Source organism: Trachemys scripta, chromosome 23 (assembly GCF_013100865.1).
Source record: "Trachemys scripta elegans isolate TJP31775 chromosome 23, CAS_Tse_1.0, whole genome shotgun sequence".
NCBI classification, from domain to species: domain Eukaryota; kingdom Metazoa; phylum Chordata; order Testudines; family Emydidae; genus Trachemys; species Trachemys scripta.
In genome coordinates, this window is record NC_048320.1 from 231,286 (window position 1) to 259,267 (window position 27,982).

Below are 27,982 nucleotides of genomic sequence, written 5' to 3' on the forward strand. Positions count from 1 at the left end.
TGAAAAAGCCCTGGCTGGGATGATTTAGTGGGAATTGGTCCTGCTTTGAGCAGGGGATTGGACTAGATGACCTCCTGAGGTCCCTTCCAACACTGATATTCTATGATTCCTGTTGGAGGGACACACACCTCCATGACATAGCACAAAGGAGCTGATGAAAAACAGTGTGGGACTCATCTCAAGGAAAGGTGAGCTGCAAAAGTGAAAAGCAGACAACTCAGGTGAGGGAGTCAAGAGACCACGGTGACACAAATGCTGCCTTAAAGATCAGTATGTGGGAATTAGCAAAAGAAAACAAAATCTAGACAAGGTTTTTATGGTCTTTAACTCCCTTGCAGCTTCTCTGATGAACAATAAGGGCTGAGCTCTGACTGAAGAATTTCCCACACTCAGAGCATTCACAGGGTTTCGCCCTTGTGTGGATCCTCTGATGTTGAATAAGGTTTGAGCGCTCAGTGAAGGTTTTGCTGCACTTACAGCATTCATGGGGTCTCTCCCTTGTGTGGATCCTCTGATGTCGAATAAGGTGTGAGCCCCGAGTGAAAGTTTTCCCACACTGGCAGCATTCATAGGGCCGATCCCCTTTGTGGATTCTTTGATGTCTAATAAGGGTTGAGCGCCGAGTAAAGGTTTTCCCACACTCGCAACATTCATAGGGTTTTTCCTCTGTGTGGATCTTCTGATGTTGAATAAGGTTTGAGCGCTCAGTGAAGGTTTTCCCGCACTCACAGCATTCATGGGGTCTCTCCCCTGTGTGGATCCTCTGATGTCTAAGAAGGTTTGAGCGCCCAGTGAAGGTTTTCCCACACTTACAGCATCCATAGGGTTTCTCCCCTGTGTGGATCCTCTGATGTCTAATAAGGTGTGAGCCCCGAGTGAAAGTTTTCCCACACTGGCAGCATTCATAGGGTCGCTCCCCTGTGTGGATTCTCTGATGTCTAATAAGGTGTGAGTGCCTACTGAACTTTTTTCCACCCTCAATACACATGTTGTTTCTCTCTCCCATGGGGATTCTCTGCTGGGCCGTGGTTTCCTTGAGATGTCTGTGAGTTCCCCGATAATAAACAGATTGACCAACTTTCTGCATTGGCTGCTTTTCCTGCCACCTCTCTGGAATGTGCTGACTTTCACAGGCTTTTCCCTGATCACAACTCCTGGACACACTCCCTTTGCATCTTTGCAATAATTTGCCACGTGGTTCCACTTCCTCATCATCTTCCTGTTGAGAATTCTGCTCCATGGTCTCACTCACCAGCCCAGCACCTGCTGGGACACAAAGAAAAACATCAGAAACAGGAATGGAAAAGAGGAGAACAAACTGGAAGAACACCTGGAGATGGGACTGAATTTCCCCAAACTCTTCCCCAAAGGGGAGAGAGGAAGGGATGAATTCTTCAGCCAGTTCCCACCCAAATACTCAGGGAGAAGGGAGTGCAGGGAGGGAGCCACTGCAAGGATTTCGTCAGAATGGATAGGAAGTAGGGCTGTCAATTCACTGCAGTTAAGTCAAGTGATTAACACAAAACAAAGTAACTAGATTGAAAAAAAGAGTCATGATTAATGGCAGTTTTAATCCCACAGTTAAACAATAATAGAATATCAACTGAAATGTATTATAAATATTTTTGGATATTTTTCTACATTTTCAAATATATTGATTTCAATTACAATACAGAATACAAATAAAGATAAAAAGAAATAGTATTTTTCAATTCACCTCATACAAGTACTGTAGTACAAGCTCTTTATCATACAAGTGCACCTTACAAATGTAAAAAACAACAAGGAGTCTGGTGGCACCTTAAAGACTAACAGATTTATTTGGGCATAAGCTTTCGTGAGTAAAAACCTCACTTCTTCGGATGCATAGAGTTTGGGCATAAGCTTTCGTGAGTAAAAACCTCACTTCTTCGGATGCATAGAGCAAGAAGAAGTGAGGTTTTTACTCACGAAAGCTTATGCCCAAATAAATCTGTTAGTCTTTAAGGTGCTTACAAATGTAGAATTGTGAGTGTTTATTTTACCTAACTGCACTCAAAACCAAAATAACGTAAAACCTTAGAACCTATAAATCCACTCAGTCCTACTTCTTCTTCAGCCAACCCCTAAGATAAACAAGTTTGTTCACATATATAGGAAATAATGTTGCCCACTTCTTATTTACAATGTCACCTGAAAGTGAGAATAGGCATTCACAGGCAGTGTTGTAACTGGCGTTGCAAGGTGTGAGAGGTTGTCACCCCCAGGGTGCAGTCTGGTAGCTGTGGGAATCACTTTGCCCCGTAACCATTAAGCTGGACTGGCCTCTCTCACACTGCTCTGCTGGTGATTCAGCCAGCCTCTCCAGGCCCTGTTATCACCCAACATGACAGCAGGTGGCGCCACACACTCAACTGAGCTACCTGAGTGCTTTACCTAAGCCACTCAAGGACAGACAGAAGACACAGCCCATTTCCCAGCTCCCCAGCCTTGCACCCTTGCTGGAGTACAAACGCAGTATTATACTGTCTTGCACTGCACAGGGAGCAGTACAATGCAAGATCATCAATATCGGTCACTTTCCCTGCGATGTGGGAAAGATATGCACCAGCCTTTGTTTACAGAGCTGAGATTTTTCCAGCCACTTCACTTAAAACACACTGGGTAAGGTAAGACATAAAACAAGTTTATTTACTACAGAAAGATAGATTTTAAGTGACTAAACAGATCAAAGCAGATTAAACAAAAACGCAAACTAAGCCTAATGTACCAGATAGGGTGAGAAAGTGCTAATCTGCATGCTGACTGATGACACAAGCAGGCTTACAGATTCTTAAGGCACAGACTGTAATTGCTGTGCAGCCCGGGTTTCAGGTGTTGAGTTGTGGGGGAGTGAAGACCAGTCATGATGTCACTCCCTACCTTATAGAGTCACTTCATATGGCGGGAACTCTTTGTTTCAAGCTAAATTCCCAGCCCAGTTTGTGAAAAAATACAGGTACCAAAAAAAGTTCAAGTGTCATGTGGTCTGGTCACATGACCTAACATGCCTTGCTGAGTCATAGCAGCCATTACTCATAGCCTTCATGTGAATGTTTCAGCCAGGCTAAGCTCTTCCATGGTCCATTGTCTTTGCTGATGGGCCATCAGCGCTGTCTGGCTTCTTCATTGTTGTACCTGAAAGGCTCGTTGTGGCTGTTACCCAGAGTAAGCACATTTGAAATACAGATACATAGTCAATATTCATAATTCCAGAGACAAAATTGGTACATGCATACAAATAGGATATTCATATTCAGAAAATTCACAGACACTTCACAAAACACATCTTGTACCAGAGGCATCAGAATTATGTCACAATCACATCATAATTTTATCACTATGATGAATATGGGGTGCAGTGTCACACAAGCTATTTACGTGCCAGAGATGCAAAACATTCGTATGCCCCTTCAGGTTTTGACTTTTTGTCATTTTTACTGTGCAAATATTTGTAATAAAAGGCTAACAGCGGGAGTTTGCCTGGGAGCTGTCCGAGAGGAGGTACGCTAAGTGCTGCATTAGGGGGGCTGTGTTGGTGAGTATCTGAGTGTCTGCTGCTGGGACAGTTGGTCAGTTTGACCGTGTGCTTGCTTGCTTGCTTGTTTGAAAAGTGTGAATTAGGAGTGCTTTGTTCCAGGTGGGCCTTGAGTGGGCCTGACTGGTATATAAGGGCAGTCAGCGGCGAACAGCAGAGGCTAACAGCGGGAGTTTGCCTGGGAGTTCGCGTGGGGAGAGCGCACTGAGGCTTTCATCTGCAGGTTTCTCTGAGTAGTTCCTGCAACAGTTGAGGAAGCTCTTAAGAGGACGGTGATATGGAAGGTGAGCGATCAGCTGTTGTAACCTGCACAGGTTGTGCCATGTTTGTCTTTCTTCCACAGGACAGAAGCGACTTTGTCTGTACAAAGTGCAAGCTGGTCTCCATATTGGAAGAGAAGGTTCGAGGGCTGGAGAAACGAGTGTCGACTCTGCGTTGCATAAGGGAAAATGAAGATTTCCTGGACAGACGTCAGGAGATGCTTCTACGGCCACAATGTTCTGAAGATTCAGAGCAGGCGCAGCAGGGACAGAAGGATTGTGAGGAGGTTTGGCAGCATGTGACCTCCAGAAGGAGAAAGAGGAGCGTCCATGCACCAGCAATGGAGATACAGGTGAGCAACCGTTTCCATGTTCTCTCTACAGGTACTAATGTGGAGAGTGGACTAGATGACCCATCTGAGGGAAGGGAGCAGAAGGAGACTCCACCGATTGGAAGGCAAAAGATGCACTGTCCTAGGGATGGGGGTTCCACGACCACCACTCCCAAGAGGAGGAGGAGGGTGGTGGTGGTCGGGGATTCCCTCCTCAGGGGGACTGAGTCATCTATCTGCCGCCCCGACCGGGAAAACAGAGAGGTCTGCTGCTTGCCAGGAGCTAGGATACACAATGTGACGGAGAGACTGCCGAGACTCATCAAGCCCTCGGATCGCTACCCCTTCCTGCTTCTCCACGTGGGCACCAATGATACTGCCAAGAATGACCTTGAGCGGATCACTGCAGACTACGTGGCTCTGGGAAGAAGGATAAAGGAGTTTGAGGCGCAAGTGGTGTTCTCGTCCATCCTCCCTGTGCAAGGAAAAGGCCGGGGTAGAGACAGTCGAATCGTGGAAGTCAACGAATGGCTACGCAGGTGGTGTCGGAGAGAAGGCTTTGGATTCTTCGACCATGGGATGGTGTTCCAAGAAGAAGGAGTGCTAGGCAGAGACGGGCTCCACCTAACGAAGAGAGGGAAGCGCATCTTCGCCAGCAGGCTGGCTAACCTAGTGAGGAGGGCTTTAAACTAGGTTCACCGGGGGAAGGAGACCAAAGCCCTGAGGTAAGTGGGGAAATGGGCTCCTGGGAGGAAGCACAAGCAGGAGAGCGCAAGAGGGGAGGACTCCTGTCTCATGCTGAGAAAGAGGGACCATCGATGAGTTATCTTAAGTGTCTATACACAAATGCAAGAAGCCTGGGAAACAAGCAGGGAGAACTGGAAGTCCTGGCACAGTCAAGGAACTATGATGTGATTGGAATAACAGAGACTTGGTGGGATAACTCACATGACTGGAGTACTGTCATGGATGGATATAAACTGTTCAGGAAGGACAGGCAGGGCAGAAAAGGTGGGGGAGTTGCGTTGTATGTAAGAGAGGAGTATGACTGCTCAGAGCTCCGGTATGAAACTGCAGAAAAACCTGAGAGTCTCTGGATAAAGTTGAGAAGTGTGATCAACAAGGGTGATGTCGTGGTTGGAGTCTGCTATAGACCACCAGACCAGGGGGATGAGGTGGACGAGGCTTTCTTCTGGCAACTAGCAGAAGTTGCTAGATCGCAGGCCCTGGTTCTCATGGGAGACTTTAATCACCCTGATATCTGCTGGGAGAGCAATACAGCGGTGCACAGGCAATCCAGGAAATTTTTGGAAAGTGTAGGGGACAATTTCCTGGTGCAAGTGCTGGAGGAACCAACTAGGGGCAAGCTTTTCTTGACCTGCTACTCACAAACAGGGAAGAACTAGTAGGGGAAGCAAAAGTGGATGGGAACCTGGGAGGCAGTGACCATGAGATGGTCGAGTTCAGGATCCTGACACAAGGAAGAAAGGAGAGCAGCAGAATACGGACCCTGGACTTCAGAAAAGCAGACTTTGACTCCCTCAGGGAACAGATGGGCAGGATCCCCTGGGAGAATAACATGAAGGGCAAAGGGGTCCAGGAGAGCTGGCTGTATTTTAAAGAATCCTTATTGAGGTTGCAGGAACAAACCATCCCGATGTGTAGAAAGAATAGTAAATATGGCAGGCGACCAGCTTGGCTAAACAGTGAAATCCTTGCTGATCTTAAACGCAAAAAAGAAGCTTACAAGAAGTGGAAGATTGGACAAATGACCAGGGAGGAGTATAAAAATATTGCTCAGGCACGCAGGAGTGAAATCAGGAAGGCCAAATCACACTTGGAGTTGCAGTTAGCAAGAGATGTTAAGAGTAACAAGAAGGGTTTCTTCAGGTATGTTAGCAACAAGAAGAAAATCAAGGAAAGTGTGGGCCCCTTACTGAATGAGAGAGGCAACCTAGTGACCGAGGATGTGGAAAAAACTAATGTACTCAATGATTTTTTTGCCTCTGTCTTCACGCACAAGGTCAGCTCCCAGATTGCTGCACTGGGCAGTACAGCATGGGGAGAAGGTGACCAACCCTCTGTGGAGAAAGAAGTGGTTCGGGACTATTTAGAAAAACTGGACGTGCACAAGTCCATGGGGCCAGATGCGCTGCATCCGAGGGTGCTAAAGGAGTTGGCGGGTGAGATTGCAGAGCCATTAGCCATTATTTTTGAAAACTCATGGCGATCGGGGGAGGTCCCAGATGACTGGAAAAAGGCTAATGTAGTGCCCATCTTTAAAAAAGGGAAGAAGGAGGATCCGGGGAACTACAGGCCAGTCAGCCTCACCTCAGTCCCCTGAAAAATCATGGAGCAGGTCCTCAAGGAATCAATTATGAAACATTTAGAGGAGAGGAAAGTGATCAGGAACAGTCAGCATGGATTCACAAAGGGGAAGTCGTGCCTGACTAACCTAATTGCCTTCTATGATGAGATAACTGGCTCTGTGGATGAGGGGAAAGCAGTGGATGTGATATATCTTGACTTTAGCAAAGCTTTTGATACGGTCTCCCATAGTATTCTTGCCAGCAAGTTAAAGAAGTATGGGCTGGATGAATGGACTGTAAGGTGGATAGAAAGCTGGCTAGATCATCGGGCTCAACGGGTAGTGATCAATGGCTCCATGTCTAGTTGGCAGCCGGTTTCAAGTGGAGTGCCCCAAGGGTCGGTCCTGGGGCCGGTTTTGTTTAATATCTTTATTAATGATCTGGAGGATGGTGTGGACTGCACTCTCAGCAAGTTTGCAGATGACACTAAACTAGGAGGCGTGGTAGATACACTAGAGGGTAGGGATCGGATACAGAGGGACCTAGACAAATTAGAGGATTGGGCCGAAAAAAACCTGATGAGGTTCAACAAGGACAAGTGCAGAGTCCTGCACTTAGGACGGAAGAATCCCATGCACTGCTACAGACTAGGGACCGAATGGCTAGGTAGCAGTTCTGCAGAAAAGGACCTAGGGGTCACAGTGGACGAGAAGCTGGATATGAGTCAACAGTGTGCTCTTGTTGCCAAGAAGGCTAACGGCATTTTGGGCTGTATAAGTAGGGGCATTGCCAGCAGATCGAGGAACGTGATCGTTCCCCTTTATTCGACATTGGTGAGGCCTCATCTGGAATACTGTGTCCAATTTTGGGCCCCACACTACAAGAAGGATGTGGAAAAATTGGAAAGAGTCCAGCGGAGGGCAACAAAAATGATTAGGGGTCTGGAGCACACGACTTATGAGGAGAGGCTGAGGGAACTGGGATTGTTTAGTCTGCAGAAGAGAAGAATGAGGGGGGATTTGATAGCAGCCTTCAACTACCTGAAGGGGGGTTCCAAAGAGGATGGAGCTCGGCTGTTCTCAGTGGTGGCAGATGACAGAACAAGGAGCAATGGTCTCAAGTTGCAGTGGGGGAGGTCCAGGTTGGATATCAGGAAAAACTATTTCACTAGGAGGGTGGTGAAACACTGGAATGCGTTACACCTAGGGAAGTGGTGGAGTCTCCTTCCTTGGAGGTTTTTAAGGCCCGGCTTGACAAAGCCCTGGCTGGGATGATTTAGCTGGGAATTGGTCCTGCTTTGAGCAGCGGGATGGACTAGATGACCTCTTGAGGTCCCTTCCAACTCTGATATTCTATGAAAAGATAATATTAAGTGAGCAACTTTACACCTTGAATTCTGTTATCATTGAAATCAAAATGTAGGAAGATGTAGAAAAACATCCAACATATTTATAGCAAATTCAAACTGGCATTTTATTACTGATTAACAGTGTGATTAAAACTGAATTAATCACAACTTTTTTTTAACTCCATGATTAATTGCAATTATTTTTTTTAATCATTTGAAAGCCCAAGTAGGAAGCCATGAGCAATATCTGCCCTGAGGATAGGACACCTGCTGGGGACAATCCTGAATCCAGAGAACTCATAAGGTCTTTGTTGGGAATCCCAGCAGATTCCTTCAGGCACTAACAGTTTAACGACTCCTCACCTGTGCAGATGTCTCTCAGGATCTCTCTTTCCTCTGAGCCCTGGAGATCTGGGGACAACAGCTCTTCCCCTGGTTCCAGCTGGAAGATGATATCAGGTTTGGAAACTGGAAACCCTGCCCAGGGGAAAGAAGACAAGTGAGATAAGATGAATTCATGGGACATTTGTCACACACACAAAAACTTCTGTTATTTCAACCCCAGCCCATTTTAAATCAGTAAAATCTTGGGGCCAGCTCCCCAGATGCTCAAAGGTGCAGGACACTCTTCTAATGAGGGATGTAACTGATCCCATATCTACTGGGAACATACAGCCAGACATTCACGATCAAAGGGACTCCTAAAAACCAGAGCAGCTAACTCCATGTCCCAGAAAGGGAAGACTCTAGACAGAGGGGAAGCCCCTGGACCTGCTTCTTACTGACAGAGGCCCACAGACAGTGCAGGGGGGGGAGAGGCACGAGGCCTGACAGCTGAGAGAGGGGCATTCAGAGAGACGAGGAAGGGCAGAGAGAGGCAGCTTGCCCTGCCAATCACTATGACCCCCACACCCCTTCCTCCAGCCGCTCTCACCCTTCCACACCTCTTGGGACCCGAGGAGAAACCACTACTTGTGTTCTCTCCTCCCCTCTCACTGCCCATTGCACTCCTTGCTACCAGTTCCCCCAAATTTCCTGCTCCCCAACCACTTCTACCCCATCAGCCCAATGTCTCAATTGTTCCTTGGTCCTGATTCCCAAGAACTCCTGCCAGAAATGTGTCCCTTTGCTCCCTCCCATTGCTAGCATCCCTATTTCCTGGGGCACCCGCTACCCAGCACCCATGCTCCCTTTTCTCTAACCAGCACCAACCCATCCAGAGCCTTGAGTTCCAGTTCTTCCAGCCCTCCACAGCATCCTAACTCCATATAGCAGCTGTTCCATGGCATCCCAGCCCCTTACCACTGCTCTCAGCCCTCCAAGCTCACAGGAGTGCTTTGCCCCAAACCTTCCCACGCCTAGCTTTCTAACACCCTCCCTCCCACTGCCCAGAACCTCCCCATTGTTATTTCTATTACTGTAGCACCTAGTAGCGCTAGTCATGGACCAGGATCCCATTCTGATGGACATTCTACAAACACAGAACAAAAACTGTCTCTGCACCAAAGATCTGACAATCTAGGAATAAAACAAGGGACAGATGGATACACACAGACACGGGTGTGACATGGATGGCAATTTCCTGCAATATCCTGGACCATCCTTACCAAATTAAGTCAAACCTTACTGAATACATTTCAGTATCTTAGGAGTTCATTGCATTAAAAATATGTGTGCGCACTTATTACTGTGGGATGGTCTGTAACATCTCCGGGCAGAAGACCTGGCTAACATAAACCCTAGGAAGTATTATGAGCTTCAAAGGACCCTTTGAAATAATGTCATAGGGTATGTCTACACTACGAAATTAGGTCAAATTTATAGAAGCCGGTTTTATAGATATCGGTTTTATACAGTCGATTGTGTGTGTCCCCACATAAAATGCTCTAAGTGCATTAAGTTGGTGGACCACATCCACAGTACCAAAGCTAGTGTCGACTTCCGGAGCGTTGCACTGTGGGTAGCTATCCCACAGTTCCCGCAGTCTCCGCCGCCCATTGGAATTCTGGGTTGAGATCCCAATGCCTGATGATGCAAAAACAGTGTCGCGGGGGGTTCTGGGTACATGGCATCAGGCCCCTCTCCCCCCATCAGAGCAACGTCAGACAATCAATTCACGCCTTTTTACCTGGGTTACCTGTGCAGACAACATACCATGCCAAGCATGGAGCCCGCTCAGCTCAGCTCACCGTCACCATATGTCCTCTGGGTGCCGGCAGACGTGGGACTGCATTGCTACACAGCAGCAGCTAATTGCCTTTTGGCAGTAGACGGTGCAGTATGACTGGTAGCGTCATCGGCGATCTGGGTGCTGGCAGACGTGGGGCTGCATTGCTACACAGCTCCTTGCCTTTTGGCAGTAGATGGTGTATTACGATTGATATCCGTCACTGTAATATTCCTCAGTGAGTTCAATCAGAGGCACCTGGGCAGACATGTTTTGTCTCCTGGAGACTCAGTCCTGCCGGCAGTCCTATTGAACCGTCTTGACGATGATGGCTAGCAGTTGTAGTACAGCATCTTCTGCCAAGTATCCAGAAGATGCCGATGGCGATCAGTCATGCTGCACCATCTGCTGCCAGCTTAAGATGTAAAAAATAGATGGACCAGATTTGTTCTGTATTCATTTGCTTCCCCCTCCCTCTGTGAAATCAATGGCCTGCTAAACCCAGGGTTTTGAGTTCAATCTCTGGGGGGGCCATTCTGTGTGACAGTTGTTTGTGTTTCTTCCTGATGCACAGCCACCTTTGTTGATTTTAATTCCCTGCACCTGTAAGCTATGTCGTCACTCGCCCCTCCCTCCCTCCATCAGACAATAGTTTCACGCCTTTTTTCAGCCCAGATGCTATAGCACTGGGATCATGGAGCCCGCTCAGATCACCATGGCAATTATGAGCACTATGAACACCACGCGCATTGTCCTGGAGTATATGCAGAGCCAGAACATGCCAAAGCAAAACCAGGCGAGGAGGCGATTGCAGCGTGACGACGAGAGTGATGAGGAAATTGACATGGACATAGACCTCTCACAAAGTACAGGCCCCAGCAATGTGCAAATCATGGTGTTACTGGGGCAGGTTCATGGCATGGAACGCTGATTCTGGGCCCAGGAAACAAGCACAGACTGGTGGGACCGCATCGTGTTGCAGGTGTGGGATGATTCCCAGTGGCTGCAAAACTTTTGCATGCGTAAGGGCACTTTCATGGAACTTTGTGACTTGCTTTCCCCTGCCCTGAAGCGCCAGAATACCAAGATGAGAGCAGCCCTCACAGTTGAGAAGCGAGTGGCGATAGCCCTGTGGAAGCTTGCAATGCCAGACAGCTACCGGTCAGTCGGGAATCAATTTGGAGTGGGCAAATCTACTGTGCGGGCTGCTGTGATGCAAGTAGCCAACGTAATCAAAGACCTGATGATATCAAGGGTAGTGACTCTGGGAAACGTGCAGGTCATAATGGATGGCTTTGCTGCAATGGGATTCCCAAACTTTGGTGGGGCGATAGACGGAACCCATATCCCTATCTTGTCACCGGAGCACCAAGCCACCAAGTACATAAACCGCAAGGGGTACTTTTCAATGCTTCTGCAAGCCCTGGTGTATCACAAGGGACATTTCACTAACATCAACGTGGGATGGCCGGGAAAGGTACATGATGCTCGCGTCTTCAGGAACTCTGGTCTGTTTCAAAAGCTGGAGGAAGGGACTTTCTTCCCGGACCAGAAAATAACCGTTGGGGATGTTGAAATGCCGATCGTTATCCTTGGAGACCCAGCCTACCCCTTAATGCCATGGCTCATGAAGCCGTACACAGGCAGCCTGGACAGGAGTCAGGACCTGTTCAACTATAGGCTGAGCAAGTGCCGAATGGTGGTAGAATGTGCATTTGGACGTTTAAAAGCGCACTGGCGCAGTTTATTGACTCAGATAGACCTCAGCGAAACCAATATCCCCATTGTTATTGCTGCTTGCTGTGCGCTCCACAATATCTGTGAGAGTAAGGAGGAGACATTTATGGCGGGGTGGGAGGTTGAGGCAAATTGCCTGGCCGCTGATTACGCGCAGCCAGACACCAGGGCGGTTAGGAGAGTACAGCAGGGTGCAGTGCACATCAGAGAAGCTTTGAAAACAAGTTTTGTGACTGGCCAGGCTACTGTGTGAAACTTCTGTTTGTTTCTCCTTGATGAACCCTCCGCCCCCTCCCCCCCGGTTCACTCTACTTCCCTGTAAACTAACCACCCTTCCCTCCCCCCTTCGAGCACCGCTTGCAGAGGCAATAAAGTCATTGTTACTTCACATTCATGCATTCTTTATTAATTCATCACACAACTAGGGGGATAATTGCCAAGGTAGCCCGGGAGGGGTGGGGGAGGAGGGAAGGAAAAGGACACATTGCAGTTTAAAACTTTAAAACTTATTGAAGGCCAGCCTTCCGATGCTCGGGCAATCATCTGGGGTGGAGTGACTGGGTGGCCAGAGGCCCCCCCACCGCGTTCTTGGGAGTCTGGGTGAGGAGGCTATGGAACTTGGGGAGGAGGGCTGTTGGTTACACAGGGGCTGTAGCGGCGGTGTCTGCTCCTGCTGCCTTTCCTGCAGCTCAACCATACGCTGGAGCATATCAGTTTGATGCCTTCTGTCTGCAAGCTGACGCCACCTATCCTCTTCAGCTCGTCACTTGCTCTCTTCAGCCCGCCACTTCTCTCGTTCATATTGTGCTTTTTTGCACTCTGACATTGACTGCCTCCACACATTCTGCTGTGCTCTGTCAGCGTGGGAGGACATCTGGAGCTCTGAGAACATATAATCCCTAGTCCACCGTTTTCTCCTTCTAATCTTCACTAGCCTCTGTGAAGGAGAACATTTGCAGCTGGTGGAGAAGGGAGAGGTGGTTAAAAAAAGATACATTTTAGAGAACAATGGGTACACTCTTTCACGTTAAATTTTGCTGTTCACATTACACAGCACATGTGCTTTCGTTACAAGGTCGCATTTTTCCTCTTATATTGAGGGCTTGCCGGTTTGGTGTGAGAGATCACTCACACAGTGCCAGGCAACAGATTTCGGCTTGCAGGCAGCCATGGTAAGCCACAGTCTTTTGGCTTTTTTAACCTTCTTAACATGTGGGAATGGTTTCAAACAGTAGTGCCCTCATTTCCCATACCAAGCACCCGTTGGGTTGGCCATTTAAAATGGGTTTGCAATGTAAAAGGAGGGGCTGCGGTTTCCGGGTTAACATGCAGCACAAACCCAAGTGCCCCCCCCCCCCACACACACACCCAATTCTCTGGGATGATCACTTCACACACACACACACACACACACACCCATCGCGTGGCTAACAGCGGGGAACATTTCTGTTCAGCCGAGCAGGAACGGGCACCTCTGAATGTCCCCTTAATAAAATCACCCCATTTCAACCAGGTGACCATGAATGATATCACTCTCCTGAGGATAACAAAGGGAGATAAGGAATGGATGTTGTCTGCATGCCAGCAAACACCGGGACCATACACTGCCATGCTTTGTTATGCAATGATTCCAGACTACGTGCTATTGGCCTGGCGTGGTAAAGTGTTCTACCATGGCGGACGTAATAAGGCAGCCCTCCCCAGAAACCTTTTGCAAAGGCTTTGGGAGTACATGAAGGAGAGCTTTCTGGAGATGTCCCTGGAGGATTTACGCTCCATCCCCATACACGTTAACAGACTTTTCCAGTAGCTGTACTGGCTGCGAATGCCAGGGCAAATTAATCATTAAACACGCTTGCTTTTAAATCATGTGTAATATTTACAAAGGTACACTCACCAGAGGTACCCTGTGTGCCCTCAGGGTCTGGGAGCACGCCTTGGGTGAATTCAGGGGTTACTGGTTCCAGGTCCAGGGTGATAAACATATCCTGGCTGTTGGGGAAACCGGTTTCTCCACTTCCTTGCTGTGAGCTATCTTCATTGTCTTCATCATCATCTTCCTCGTACCCCGAACCCGCTTCCCTGTTACATGATTCTCCATTGATGGAGTCAAAGCACACGTTTGGGGTTGTGGTGGCTACACCCCCTAGCATGGCATACAGCTCCGCGTAGAAGCGGCATGTCTGCGGCTCTGCCCTGGACCTTCCGTTTGCCTCTCTGGCTTTGTGGTAGGCTTGCCTTAGCTCCTTAATTTTCACACGGCACTGCTGTGCGTCCCTGTTATGGCCTCTGTCCTTCATGGCCTTTGAGACATTTTCTAATATTTTGCCATTTTGTTTACTGCTATGGAGTTCAGCTAGCACTGATTCGTCTCCCCATATGGCGAGCAGATCCCGTACCTCCCGTTCTGTCCATGCTGGAGCTCTTTTGCGATCCTGGGACTCCATCATGGTTACCTGTACTGTTGAGCTCTGTGTGGTCACCTGTGCTCTCCATGCTGGGCAAACAGGAAATGAAATTAAAAAGTTCGCAGGGCTTTTCCTGTCTACCTGGTCAGTGCATCTGAGTTGAGAGTGCTGTCCAGAGCGGTCACAATGAAGCACTGTGGGATAGCTCCCGGAGGCCAATAACGTCGAATTCCGTCCACACTACCCCAAATCCGACCCACAAAGGCTGATTTTAGCGCTAATCCTCTCGTTGGAGGTGGAGTAAAGAAACCGGTTTAAAGGGCCCTTTAAGTTGAAAAAAAGGGCTTCGTCGTGTGGACGTGTCCAGGCTTAATTCGATTTAACGCTGCTAAATTCGACCTAAACTCATAGTGTAGACCAGGCCCTATACAAGTTAAGGTGGATACATAGGAAATCCTTGAGGGGAGGGGAAGGCAACTTCTCTCCTCCACACCAAACCTACGGAAGCTGCACTCTCAGGAAAAACCATTGCCTGCTGATCACCTGTCACATGAAGACATTTGTGAGTTCAACTTTTATGATAAAGAGATTGCACTACAGTCAATTATTAGGTGAAGTGAAAAACACTATTTCTTTGTATTTTACAGTGCAAATATTTGTAATAAAAATAAATATAAAGTGAGCACTTTACACTTCGTATTCTGTGTTGTAATTGAATTCAATATATTTGAAAATGTAGAAAACATTCAAAAATATTTAAATAAATAGCACTGTATTCTATTATTAACAGCATGATTAATCATGTGATTAATTGCAAATTTTTTAATCGCAATTATTTTTTTTAATTGCTTCACAGACCTAATTACTATGATTACTTATTCTACTAACTTCAGTGGACAAAGACCAATTGACCACTGTACTCTTAAGAATTCCCTTAACATATATACAACAGTCGGTGTATTTCATTTGTGCTTTAGGCTCCTGGACTGAATTAGCCTTTCTGATTTTGTCCCTACAAGCTTGTGCTCTCCTTCTATACTCCTCCACTGCAATTTGTCGATGTTTCCATTTTTTGTAGGATTCAAAATTTGATTTTCAGGTCATTCAAGAGCTCCTGTGGTGCTATTTTGGTCTCTTACTATTCTTCCTTTCTTTCCTTCACAACACCTTAGTTTGCAGTTATGCCTTTGATATTATCTCCCTGACAAAGTGCCAGCTCTCCTGAACTCATTTTTCCCTTAGAGTTTCTTCCCATAAGACTGTACCTACCAGTTCTCTTAGTTTGTTCAAGTCTGTTCTTTAGAAGTCCTTATTCTGCTGCTCTCACTCCTTTCTTTCCTTAGAATCATAAAATCTATGATTGCATGTTCACTTTCACCCAAATTGCCTTCCACCTTCAGATTTCCTGCCAATTCCTCCCTTCTCACCATACAGAAGTCTGAAATAGCTGTCCCCATGGTTACTTCTGCCACTCTCTTGAACAAAAAGGTTGTCCCCAGTAACTCCAAGAACTTACTGGAAATTTTGTGTTTTGCTGTATTATTTTCCCAACAGATATTGGGGTAGTTTAAGTCTGTTATGACTACCCGGTCTTGTGTTTTGGCTATTTCTGTTACTTGCTCTAGAAATACCTCATCCACCTTCTCTTCCTGATTTCATGATTTATAGTAGACCCCAACCATGGGGTCACCCCTATTTTTTATTTCTGTTATCTTTACCTAGAGAACCTCAGCTGGTCTGCTTCCCACCCTTTTCTGGACCTGAGAACAAGCATATATATTTTTAACATATAATGCAGCACCTCCTCCCTTTTCACCCTGCTTCTGCTTTCCTGAATAAGCTAGACTCCTCTATACCAGTGGCTCTCAAGCTTTCCAGACTACTGGACCCCTATGACAGGGTGTGCATACCATGCATTAGGCAGGAAAGGATTAATCCCACATTATGGGAGAGGAAGTCCTGCCCCTCACACTATGCTCAGCATGCTCCAACTGCTGTGCTTCTATAAAGGACAGCAGCCCAGCTCAGTCTGCACTGACAGCCAAGGAAGGACAATGCCTGGTGGAGGCTCCAGCCCAGGAGCTGTTACAGCCCTTTGTCTGCGGGAGACAGAGATTCTGAGACACAGACCGGAGATGTGCTGCCTACAGCTGACCGGCTGGAGTAGAAGTCCGAGGGAGTTACCTGTGCTGAGGAGCCCAGAGACCACAATGTCATATGGACTGCAGCTTCAGGAAACCCAGTAGGAAGTGACCCCTGGAGGTAGAGTGAGTGGTATCTCCCACCCAGGTAAGGTCAGCATGTTGCGATTGGATTCCACACTAGCCCAGTGGCGGACCATGTGCCACTGTTAGGACTCTGGGTCGGGACGCAGTGGAGTCGGATGGGCCCAGGTCCCCCTACCACGGCTGCTAGCGCACGTCTGTGGATTCAGGCTGAGAGGATGTCTCCCAGCAGCAGTACAGTCATAACCATAATGTGCTACTTCCAAGGCTTTGCCTTTTGTAGCATGATCCCCACAGCTCCACTACAGACGCTCCCCGGGTTATGCAAGACTCGGCCTACACAAATCCGCACTTACAGAAAAAGTTCTGTAAGATAGAAATAGGAGGGTTTTTGTTTTTTACATAATGCTCGGAGATACATTTCCAACTTACGCAAAATGTGAGTTATGCAAGGCGCTCCTGAACGGAACGCTTGAGTAAGTTGGGGATTGTCTGTACTCTGAAACAGGCCTTGCTGGAGGCAGCACCCCGTTGTATCATGATGGCACTTCAGTCAGTCCAAATGATTTCAAACTGCTTGTAAACACCATCTCTTCTGGGGTGTTGCAGCCAATAGGTATCTGCAGCAACCCAAGGCAGCCTTTTCAGAACAAGACCGCATTGCTTAGGCAACTGCAACACAGGACATACAGATCTCTTGGTTAGTCCAGTAAAGCAAAACTGAACTCTATATTCATTTTGGCAGAGTCCTCTGCCCAGCTTTTCCAAAGCCTCCTCGATTTCATCTCTCTCTCTCTGTCTCCTTGTCTCAGTCTTTTTACCCTGGATAGCAGCAAACTTAAAGCCCTGTTGGTTTGTACCCTCGTTCCTGTGTCCCAAAGTGCAGTGCAGTTGTATTCCCATGTTCTTCTTCCCTTGGATCCCAGTCATTACATGTTAATGCCCAGTCGGAGCTTTCCATTATCCAGTCTGCTTCATTCATATGTGGACAGTTCTTGATTCGTGTATCCATATAAATGGAGATAGGCCTATTGTGACACATGGCCAGCAAGGGTTAAGCAGCTCGCAGGCTAACTGACCCAGATTCAGCCTTTACAGACATGTTCGAAAAGTATATAAATAGTCATTAGGGCCATTCCATGTTAGATAGGCTAGAACTTTGAAATGCAAACCTGTATTGTTAGAGAATTAGAGGTGACACTAATTGTATGGGTTTACTTATTGTAGTAAGATGAGGCCCTGAAACAAACCCTTGTATCAGAGGCCTGAACTAAATAATGGTCAAGACTTTGCTAACAAAGTTAAGCTGTGAGCCAGAGGCAGGCCCGGCTCACAGAAGTTGGCAAGAAGGTGGCTGCTAATTGCACGTACACACATACCTAAAAGTAGTAATATAAACATGTGCCAGGATGGCACCGGAACATTCTGGGATGAACCCATTCCACAGAGATAATGAGGAACAGGCTGACCCATCCTAAAGACAGGGTCAAAAGGATAACGTGATGGATAGACTTGTTTGTTCGAACCCACATGTACCAGGAGAGAGGCAGCACCCTAACACGCAGAGGGGTTGTATTTCAATGTGTCAGGAGTGATGTGTAACTTGTTTGTACCTGTGTATAAGAATGCGTCCCTGAATGGATGTCTTGGTCTGGCCTAGGGGGCAGTGGTAAATCCCGCCCCGACTGAGCCAGTCCATTGGCAGGGAGCACATATGTACTAGCAGAACTGTAGACATCTGATCTGGGGAGCTAGAGACTGTTTTGTTTGGCAATAAACCTGGCTGGGTGCCTTCATACCTTATCAGTGTTTGTGGTCATTGGGGGTTCTCTCGGGGTCTGCCGTGTCAGCGATCTGCGCAGATCTGGGGCAGCACACAGAGGGAACACACGCATGCAGCTGACTGTTATCAACACTGGACAGAGCAGAGCAGCCATTCTATTACTATAGCTATAGATTCAGAGATCAAACATTTAGATGAATCTTGAGTGAAATAATGTCATTATCTGCATGTCTCTTTAAAGTTTGATAAACTACCTTATGTTAATCCATGTAGTTAGTTACCAGTGATGTTTAGGAAATAGAATGTTACTTCAAAAGCCTATTGTTCACCCAGGACCGTATGGTCAAGAGACTGCCAGAAAACTGTATAAAAACTCTTGGGACCTGATCCTTTCATCTCAGATCTGCTTGATGCTTTATGCAGGGGAAGCTTCAGTCGTAAGACTGAGATCTCCAGTCTTACCTGGATCACCCTGGATACGAACATTGAATTATAACCTATGGACTAATTCTAAAAGAACTCTTTGCAACTACAGAGCTCATCATCTCTATGAAACTGATCTCATGTCTTTGTGTATACTGATCTTTTAACCAATAGTCTCTTTTCTTTTTAAATACATTTTAATTTACTTCATAAGAATTGGCTGTAAGTGTGTATTTGGGTAAGATCTGAAATATTCATTAACCTGGGAGGTAAGGTGACTGGTCCTTTGGGATTGGTAGAACTTTCTTACATGATTAAGATTTGAGGATAGTGAGTTAGCTTTGTGGATGTTGAATTCTCAATGGATATGAGCAGGGCAGGATGCATTTGTCAAGGGAGAGAAGAGAATGTTGCAGTAACTGAGACAGGAGACTATGAAAGCCCAGACTAGAGTCTTAGCTTTGTGGATGGACAGGAAAGGCTGCATCTTAGGGACATGATTGCAGAAAGAAAATTCAAGATGAAGAAATCAGCTGAATGTGAGGCCCTTTACGCAGCGCACAGACGTGAGTGACAGAAAGGATGGTGGTGGTGTCTGCAGTGATACAGAAAGGAGGTGGGGGTGGCTTGGGAGAATATTAAGAACTGTGTTCTGGCCATTTTAGCTTTTGAACTTGAGCTGATAGCCAGACATCTCCGAGGAAATGTCCGAGAGACAGGCTGAGATTTCAGTTTGGGGAGAAAGACAGGTTTGGAGCAGAATGTTAGATCTGTGAGTTGCCAGCAAGAGACAGTGCCGAATTTGTGTTTGTGGTTGAGATTACCAGAGATAAGGTACAGAAGAAGAAGAGAAGCTGACCAAGGACAGAGCTTGTGTAAGGCTTGTAGAAGGCTGGAGTGGGGATGAGAAGGATTGTCCAAGGACACACTGAAGGAGAGATTAGAGAAGTAGGAGGAGAAGCAGGGGAGGAAAAAAGATCAGATTTCCAGAAGATGACCACGGTCAGTGGTGTCAGACAGCTGACAGGTCGAGGAGGAGGAGGAGGAAGTACTGGCGCTGAGCTTTGCCAAGGGACAGGTCATTAGAGACTTTAGCAAAAGCAGCCTCAGTGAAGTGCTACAATCTCTGACTCTCTGAAACTTTCCCTTCCTTCCCCCACCAGACCCTCCTACTTCCTAGACTAACCATTCTCCAACCCCATCACTCCCCCTGTCCCTCTAACCTCAGTGTTCCCCTTGCCCAGCTAACCCACATCACCTACCCAACCCTCCCTCAACAACAGCACCACTGCTGGGCCCTCCACCCCCTTTTCCCCATTCCTAGTCTCCCACTCGCCCAGCTCACACCATTACCAGCTCACGGGAGCTCCTCTCCCTGATGCCCTCCATCCTCCTCCTTCCATTGTACCCAAACATCCCTGATTCCCTCTAATCCTAGTCCTCCACACTCCCCTCCCCTTCGTCCCCTCTGCTCTCAGCCCTCCCGCCTATGTGTCACCCCACGAACACCAGCTCCCCATCATCTTCTCCCCTCCTCCTCCTCTCCCTTGTCTCAAGGACTCCTAAATGAGACCCTCACACTGTCTCCTATCCACAGATGGGTGCACCTGATTGCCACATTCTCCATGCATTTACAAAGTTATCATAGCAGACCACCAGCTGCACTAGATTTAAGGTTCAGCATTACTTTCTGTTTAAATGCCAACTATTCTCATTTCTCTAAAATTTACATGCTTACTCACACTGTCCTGAAATACACTCCTCCTCATGTGCGTGCAGGACAGGGTTAGTGGTCCAAAGATGGGGTTAATTACTCCAGAGGTTCCTGAGCTACAGCGCTCCAAAAACGAGCTTTTGACCAAAATCACCTTGCTCTGATAACATTCTGATAACTGTGGTTCTGATTATCCCCTGGCTGCTAGTCACTTGGCATCTACCTCAGCTGGGGTATGGTGCACACTGCCTGTTTGGGGAAGCAGCACCAAACAAGTTAATAACTATAGTGCTTGGAACTTATCATCAGTTTGGCTTTTGCTGATCTGAACATATTGGGTCAGAACAATGGTCCATCTAGTACAGTATCCTGTCTTCTGCTAGGAGCCAATGCCAGACGCTTCAGAGGGAATGAACTAGGGTGACCAGATAGTAAGTGAGAAAAACCAAGACAGGGGTGGGGGACAATAGGTCCCTATATAAGAAAAAGCCCTGAATATCGGGACTGTCCCTATAAAATCGGGACATCTGGTCACCCTAGAATGAACAGAAGGAGCTAATCGAGTGATCCATCTCCTGTCATCCACTCACAGCATGTGGCAGTTAGAGGCCTAGGGCCACCCAGAGCATGGGGTTGCATCTCTGACCATCTTGGCTAGTAGCAGTTGATGGACCTATCCTCCATGAATTTATCTCTTTTTTAACCCAGTTATAATTACAGCCTTCACAACATCCCTGGCAACGAGTTCCACAGGATGACTCTGCGTTGTGTGAAGAAAAACTTCCTTTTGTTTGTTATAAATCTGGTGCCTATTAATTTCATCCCATGACCCCTGGTTCTTCTGTTATGTGAAGGGGTAAATAACACTCCCCTATTCTCTTTCTCCACACCAGTCATAATTTTATAGACCTCTACCCCCTTAGTCATCTCTTTTCCAAGCTGAACCCTCCCAGTCTTTTTCATCTCGCCTCATAGGGAAGCTTTTCCATAACCCTCATCATTTTTGTTGTCCTTCTCTTCACTTTCCAAGTTTAATATATCCTTTTTTGAGATGGGGTGACCAGAACTGCACATAGTATTTAAGGTGGGGCATACCAGGGATTTATATAGTGGTATTATGATATTTTCTGCCTTATTACCTACCACTTCCCAAATGGTTCCTAACATTTGGTTAGCTTTTTTGACTGTCACTGCAGATTGAGTGGATGTTTTCAGAGAACTATCGACAACGACACCAAGATGTCTTTGTTGAGTGGTAACAGCTAATTTAGACACCAACATTTTGTATCTATAGGGATTGTTTTCTAATACGCATTACTTTGCATTTATCAAAAGTGGGCAACAAAATGGCAGATGAAATTCAATCACCCAATTTTTTGAGAACCCTTTGTAACTCTTTACAGTCTGCTTTTGACTTAACTATCTTTACTAATTTTACGTCATTTGCAAACTTTGCCATCTCCTAGTTTCCAGTTCATTTATGAATATGTTGACCAAGAGTGGCCCCAGTACAGATCTCTGGGGGACCCCACTCTTTACCTCTCTCTATTGTGAAAACTGACCATTTATTCCTACCTTTTGTTTCCTTTCTTTTAACCAATTACTGACCTACAAGAGGACCTTCTCTCTTATGCTAGGACCGCTTACTTTGTTTAACAGCCTTTGGTGAGGGATTTTGTCAAAGTCTTTCTGAAATTCCAAGTACACTATATCCACTGGATCACCCTTGTCCACGTGTGTTGACCCGCTCAGAGAATTCTAATAGATGGGTGAGGCATGATTTCTCTTTACAAAAGCCACATTGACTCTTATCCAACAAATCATTTTCATCGGTGTGTCTCATCATTCTGTTCTTTACTATAGTTTTCAACTAACGTGCCTGGTACTGAAGTTAGACTTACCAGCCTCTAACTGCCAGAATCGCCTCTGGAGACCTTTTAAAAAAAATTGGTATTACATTAGCTATCCCCAGTCATCTTGTACAGTGGCTGATTTTAGTGGTAGGTTATACACTGCAGTCAGTACTTCTGCACTTTTCATATACGAGTTCCTTCAGCACTGTTGGGTGAATACCATGTAACCCAGCTGACTTATTAATGTTTAAATTATCAATTTGTTCCAAAACCGCCTCTATTGACACCTCACTCTGGGACATTTCCTCAGATTTGCCACCTAAAAAGAATGGTTCCGGTGTAGGAAAGTCCCTCACATCCTCTGCAGGGAAGACTGATGCAAAGGATTCATTTAAGCTGCTCTGCAATGGCTTTCACTGCCTTCCGTGCTCGTTTAGCATGTCAATCCCTAGCGGCCCCACTGATCCTTTGGCAGGCTTCCTGCTTCTGATGTACTTCCAGAAACAAATTGGTGATTGTTTCAGTGACTTTTGCTAGTTGCTCTTCACATTTTTTTTGGCCTGCCCAATTATACTTTTACATTGTACTTGCCACAGTTTATGCTCCTTTCTATTTTCCTCAGTAGGATTTGCCTTCCAATTTTTAAAAGATGCCTTTTTGCCTCTCACTGCCTTATTTGCTCGGTTGTTTAACCATGGTGGTATATTCTTAGCCCTCTTACTATTTTGGGTTTTTTCCCATTCAGATTATTCATTTATTTTGAGCCTATATTATGGTGTTTTTAACAAGTTTCCATGCAGCTTGCATGCATTTCAATTTTGTGAGTGTTCCTTTTAATTACATATGACTAGCTTTCCTACTTGTTTGTAGTTCCCTTTCTGAAGTTAAATGCCACTGTAGTGGGCTTCACAAAGATGTTAAATTTAATGACATTATGATCTCTATTACCAAGTGGTTCAGCTGCATTCACCTCTTGGAACAGATCCTATGGATCACTCAGAACTAAATCAAGAATTGCCTCTCCCCTTGTGGGTTCCAGGATTAGCTGATCCAATAAGCAGCCATTGATAGTTTCTAAAAGCTTCATCTCTGCATTCCGTCCTGAGATGACATGCTCCCAGTAACTATGGAGATAGTAGAAATCCCCAATTATGATTGAGTTTTCTATTTTTATACCATTTCTAATCTGCCTGAGCATTTCACAGTCACCATCACCATCTTGCTCAGGTGATGAGTAGCATATTCCTACTGCTATACTCTTATTAGTCAAGCATGGAATTTCTATCAGTAAAGATTCTATGGTGCATAGGCGCCGACTCTGTGGGTGCTCCGGGACTGGAGCACCCACAGGGAAAAATTGGTGGGTTCCCACCGGCAGCCAAGCTCCCCGCCCTGCCCCAGTTCACCTTGCCTCCACCCCTGAGCGCGCTGCATCCCCGCTTCTCCTCCCAGCACTTGCTGCAGCAAAACAGCTGTTTCGTGGCGTAACAAGCTGTGGGAGGGAGGGGGGAGGAGCGGGAACGCGGTGCACCCAGGGAAGAGGCGGGGTCGGGGTGGGGAGTTAGGGAAGGAGTCCAATAGGGGCAGGGACTTTGGGGAAGGGGTTGGAATGGGGGTGGGGCAGGGGTGGAGTCAGGGCAGGGCCGGGGGCGGGAGGGGGTCCAGTACCCACTGGCGCCAAGAGAAGTTGGCGCCTATGCTATGGTGCAGTTTGAGTCACTGATTTTTTTAAAAGTATATTTGACCCTCTGTTTCCTTTCACATATAGTGCCACTCTCCTGCCAACACAACCTACTCTGTCATTCCTATATAGTTTGTATCTTGGTATTACCGTGTCCCATTGATCATCATTTCACCAAGTTTCTGTGATGCCTACTATATCAATATCTTCATTTAAAACCAGGCACTCAAGTTCATCGATCTTATCATTTAGCCTTCTTCCATTTGCATACAAGAACTTGTACAATTTGTCGATATTTAGTTATCTGCTTTGATGTGATGCAATTGAATAGGACTCCTTCTTCAGCTACTACCGGTACTTTATGAACTTCTATCCTCTCCACTTTACTAGGATATAGAGAATCCCCATTAAGGGATCCTCCCCTAAGGGATGGCTCTATCCGAACCTTGTTATCCTCCACAACTCTTGCCTTTACCCCCAGACCTTAGTTGAAAAAAAAAAAAAATCATAGAGGAGATTTTAATTTTACATGCCAGAAGTCTGGTTCCATTTTGGTTTACGTGGAGCCCACCCTTCTTGTACAGGCTCCTCCTTTCCCAAAAGGTTCCGCAGTTCCTAATAAATCCAAAACCTTCCTCCCCACACCATCATCCAACGACGAGTCAAAGAGATTGAAATTCACAGGTCAGCACATGAAGGTCTTTTAACAGCTGGGGGGTTTCCAGCAATCCGCCGTCACTGTAACTGGTTGGCTCAAGGGGACATGCTCTGGCCATTGAACCTGAGCCACATCATGCATTTGAGTCCGAGCCCTTCACTGACAGCTTTCTGACAACGTGTGAAACTCCTTCAGAATGTAAACTTTGTCCTGATACCCAAATGTCTGTGTTAAGAACAATGTTTTGAAGTCTCTAAAATCAACATGGAGATATTGAACTGATAGCTTAATAAGAGTTTTGCAAGCTTTGCTCTGCTGGCTGGTGGTGTGAAAAATCCCATCCTTACCTGACATAGCTTACTGAAAAAAGCTGTAATGTAGACACATGTATAGTGACAAAAACTCCATTAAAAAGAAATCAAGGAAATTAAATGCCCACACACTACATTAAAGCAGAGTTAAGGTTGCCCAGTACTGCCTCATGCCCTTCGAGCATGTGAATGGTGATGAAAGTGAAAACCTCCAAAAACCAGGAAATGAAGAACTGAACTACACACCACCCTGGCAATGCAACCTGAATTCTGCTCCTTCCCCCTAACCCTGGAGCTGGAAAATATCACTGGGAATAGGTCAGTAAGAGTGATGCAAAGGTTAACCAACTACCAGGGAAGTGGGAAAATTTCCTTTTCTTGAAGTCTTCAAGTCTACAGCAGAGGCTTTTCTGGAAGATGTTTTCATCAAAACAGATGGTATTCAGCTCACTAGAATGATAACTGGATGAAACTGTCTGGCCTGTATTATACAGGAGGTCAGACTAGGTGATCTAGTAATATCTCCTGACCTTAAAATGTACTGATCAGTAATCAACAGGAGGAAGGACTAAGAGAACATGCCATTGTTGGTGTGTGTTCTACAGGTTTGAATACCAGCATTTAGCCCCATGCACTGCAGCCATGCGCACTGTGTCAGCTGTAGCTTTACAGGACCAGTGGAGGGAATCGCTGGAGCAGCTGGGCAGAGCTGTGACTGTGATTTGAAGACAGGTGCATGTGAAACTTCCTCATGTCAGTGCTGAGTGATGTAGGATGTGTCAATAAAGGTGCACAAGGGTGTGTTCTTCCCACGAGGATTGTCAGCACTCTGGTGGCACACATGCCGGTGGTCTCCAGAGCTCAGCGAAGGGTACGTGAAGGCAATGACTCAGAAGGACTCCTCAGTGCAAGGATAATGGTAACATTTGGAAAGTCTGCGATGGATTGTGTGCACTAGGCTCAGTGTTTGAGTGCAGGCCAAGTGTAAGTCGCTTCTGTTCCCTGCACTGGGACTAATCCCAAGCTTTGCCTCAGAAAAGAGAAGATGTTGGACTCTGTGCTATACTGCTCCTGTACTCTGTTCCCAAAGTGTTGTGTAGCAGGGCAGGGCAAAGTGCTAGTATATGTGTCATTGGCCTGTTGGAGTGTTACAGAAACAGGGCAGAGTTGAGGTTCCATTGTGGGGTGTTGTAAACCTTAACTCTTCTTTCCCCTTCTAATAACCAAGGGGACAGGAATCCTTACCCAGCGAGGTCACGGTCTCATAGTTCTCCTGCATGACGTCTCTGTAGAGGGCTCTCTGAGCGGGGTCCAGCAGAGCCCACTCTTCCTCGGTGAAATACACAGCCACCTCCTCGAAGGCCATTGGCCCCTGAAAGAGCAAGAGCCCCTCACTCAGTACCTGCTGCCCACTGACAACGCCACTGTTCACAGGGGAAGGGCCAATCACTTGGAAGTTGTGGGAGGCAGGCAGGCAGCATAGTTCCACCCACACCCCATCACATGACAGCAGCCAGGAAGCATCAAGGCGAGGGGAAACAAAGAGCACCCCCACTCCTCCCAGCAGAGAGACGGGGCAGAAGTCTTCACATTCATCACTCACCTACTAGCCAGAGGCTGATACAGGAGACAGAGCCCCAGCAGGGTCCAGGGACAACTCCCTGGTGTGAATCGCAACACCCTCCTCATTGCCAGCAACTGGATGGGAGGGGATGGGGTGTCTTCCCTGGGCCTCACTCATGGGGGCCCCTTTATATCTCACAGCAGCCTGTGGTTTGTAGGTTCAGACTGCAGTACTGGAGTCTGGTAAGTTTTCCCAACCAAGTCCAGGGGTTGTTTCCTGTTCTACAAACTAGGGAATTCCCACCTACAAACCCCAGGGGTCTGTTACTAGGATCTAGGCCCCACAGTAACCAAATCTAGTAGGTTTGTCACACCCTGTCCTCCTCCCTTTCCCCACTCTGTGTATTTCCTGACCCCTCCCACCTCAGCACCAACCCCCACAGAAGTGCCCACCTCCTCTGAATTTACTGCCCTTCTCCCTCCAAAGGGAACCCACCAGCAACTCCCTGATAATCCCTACCTCAACTGGCTCCACTGCAGCCATTTCCCTGATCCCTGGAAGGATGAAAAGATCTGGCGCAAAATATTGATGTTACGCTGCAGCCTGTTAGGGTAAAGGGGACAATTGGGGACATGTCAAAACAGGAAATAATTTCACAGCACAATTCCCCCCAGGCTCGTTCCCTGCACACGGATGTTCTAGACTGTCCTGCAACTAACCGAAAAATTCAAAACACAGTTAGTAATGGGGGAGACTTTATCTACCCAGACATCTGTCATAAAAGGTATTGAACCAAACACAAAGTGTCCAATAACCTCCTGGAATGTAGCGGGGATGTCTGTTTCCTGGGAGGATGGAAGAAGTAACTGGAAGACAGCCATTTTAGACTGGATTCAACTAACAAGAAGGAATTAGTTATAAAACTGAAGGTGGAAAACAATAGGGGTAAAAGTGATCATGAAATGAGAGATGTCAAGATTCTATGAGAAGGAAGGCGTGACAGTAACAGAATAAGGACAATGGGCTTCAAAACAGAGCAAGAGACGGGTAAAGGAAGGTGTAGCTCCTCTGCTTACCAGGGAAGGTGAGCTCATAACAGAGAACATCAAGAAGACTAAGGCGTTTAATGCCTTTTTACATTTACTAGAAAAAGTTTAATTGTGACCAGATACTTAAAACAATTATTCTTAACCAAGAGGAGGAAGGAACAGAAACCACAACGAGAAAATAACAGATTTAAAATAAGTGGATAAGTTACATGTATTACAGTTAGCAGGGCCTAATGAAATTCATCCTAGCATACTCCGGGATTTAGCTGAAGCAATCTTGGAACAATTAACAATTATCTTTGACAACTCCGGAAGGATGATGAGGTCCCAGAGGACTGACAAAGAGCAAACATAAAACCTGTCTTCAAAAAGGGGAACAATGAAGACCTGGGGAATAAAGACCAGTCAAGCCTTACTTAGATACCCCGAAAGAAAATTGTATTAAACCATCAATGGATAAGCACCTAGAGGATAGTAAAGTGATAGGTTGTAGCCACCATAGATTATCAATTATTTATTTACTTAAGAATCCCCAGGTATCACATTGGAGAGAAAAACTGCAGCGATTTATACTCTGAGGGGGTAAATTAACTATCAACTGTAG

The 27,982-nt window shown here is 46.5% G+C and overlaps 1 protein-coding gene across 2 annotated transcripts; it reads right to left on the reverse strand.

Annotated features, from left to right (window-relative positions):
* On the reverse strand, window positions 1-26,055 carry LOC117869348 (zinc finger protein 570-like). 2 transcript variants are annotated; one of them, XM_034756133.1, is made up of 3 exons: window positions 26,011-26,055; window positions 8,169-8,282; window positions 1-1,263 (listed from the first exon to the last, which is right to left on the reverse strand). In XM_034756133.1, exons 1-3 carry the CDS (start codon window positions 26,042-26,044, stop codon window positions 302-304), a joined length of 1,110 nt encoding a protein of 369 aa, XP_034612024.1. In that variant the 5' UTR covers window positions 26,045-26,055; the 3' UTR covers window positions 1-301. The 2 variants fall into 2 exon arrangements, with proteins under 2 accessions (XP_034612024.1, XP_034612023.1); XM_034756132.1 differs by having other exon boundaries at window positions 1-1,266.
* Window positions 26,056-27,982: the final 1,927 nt, after the last annotated feature.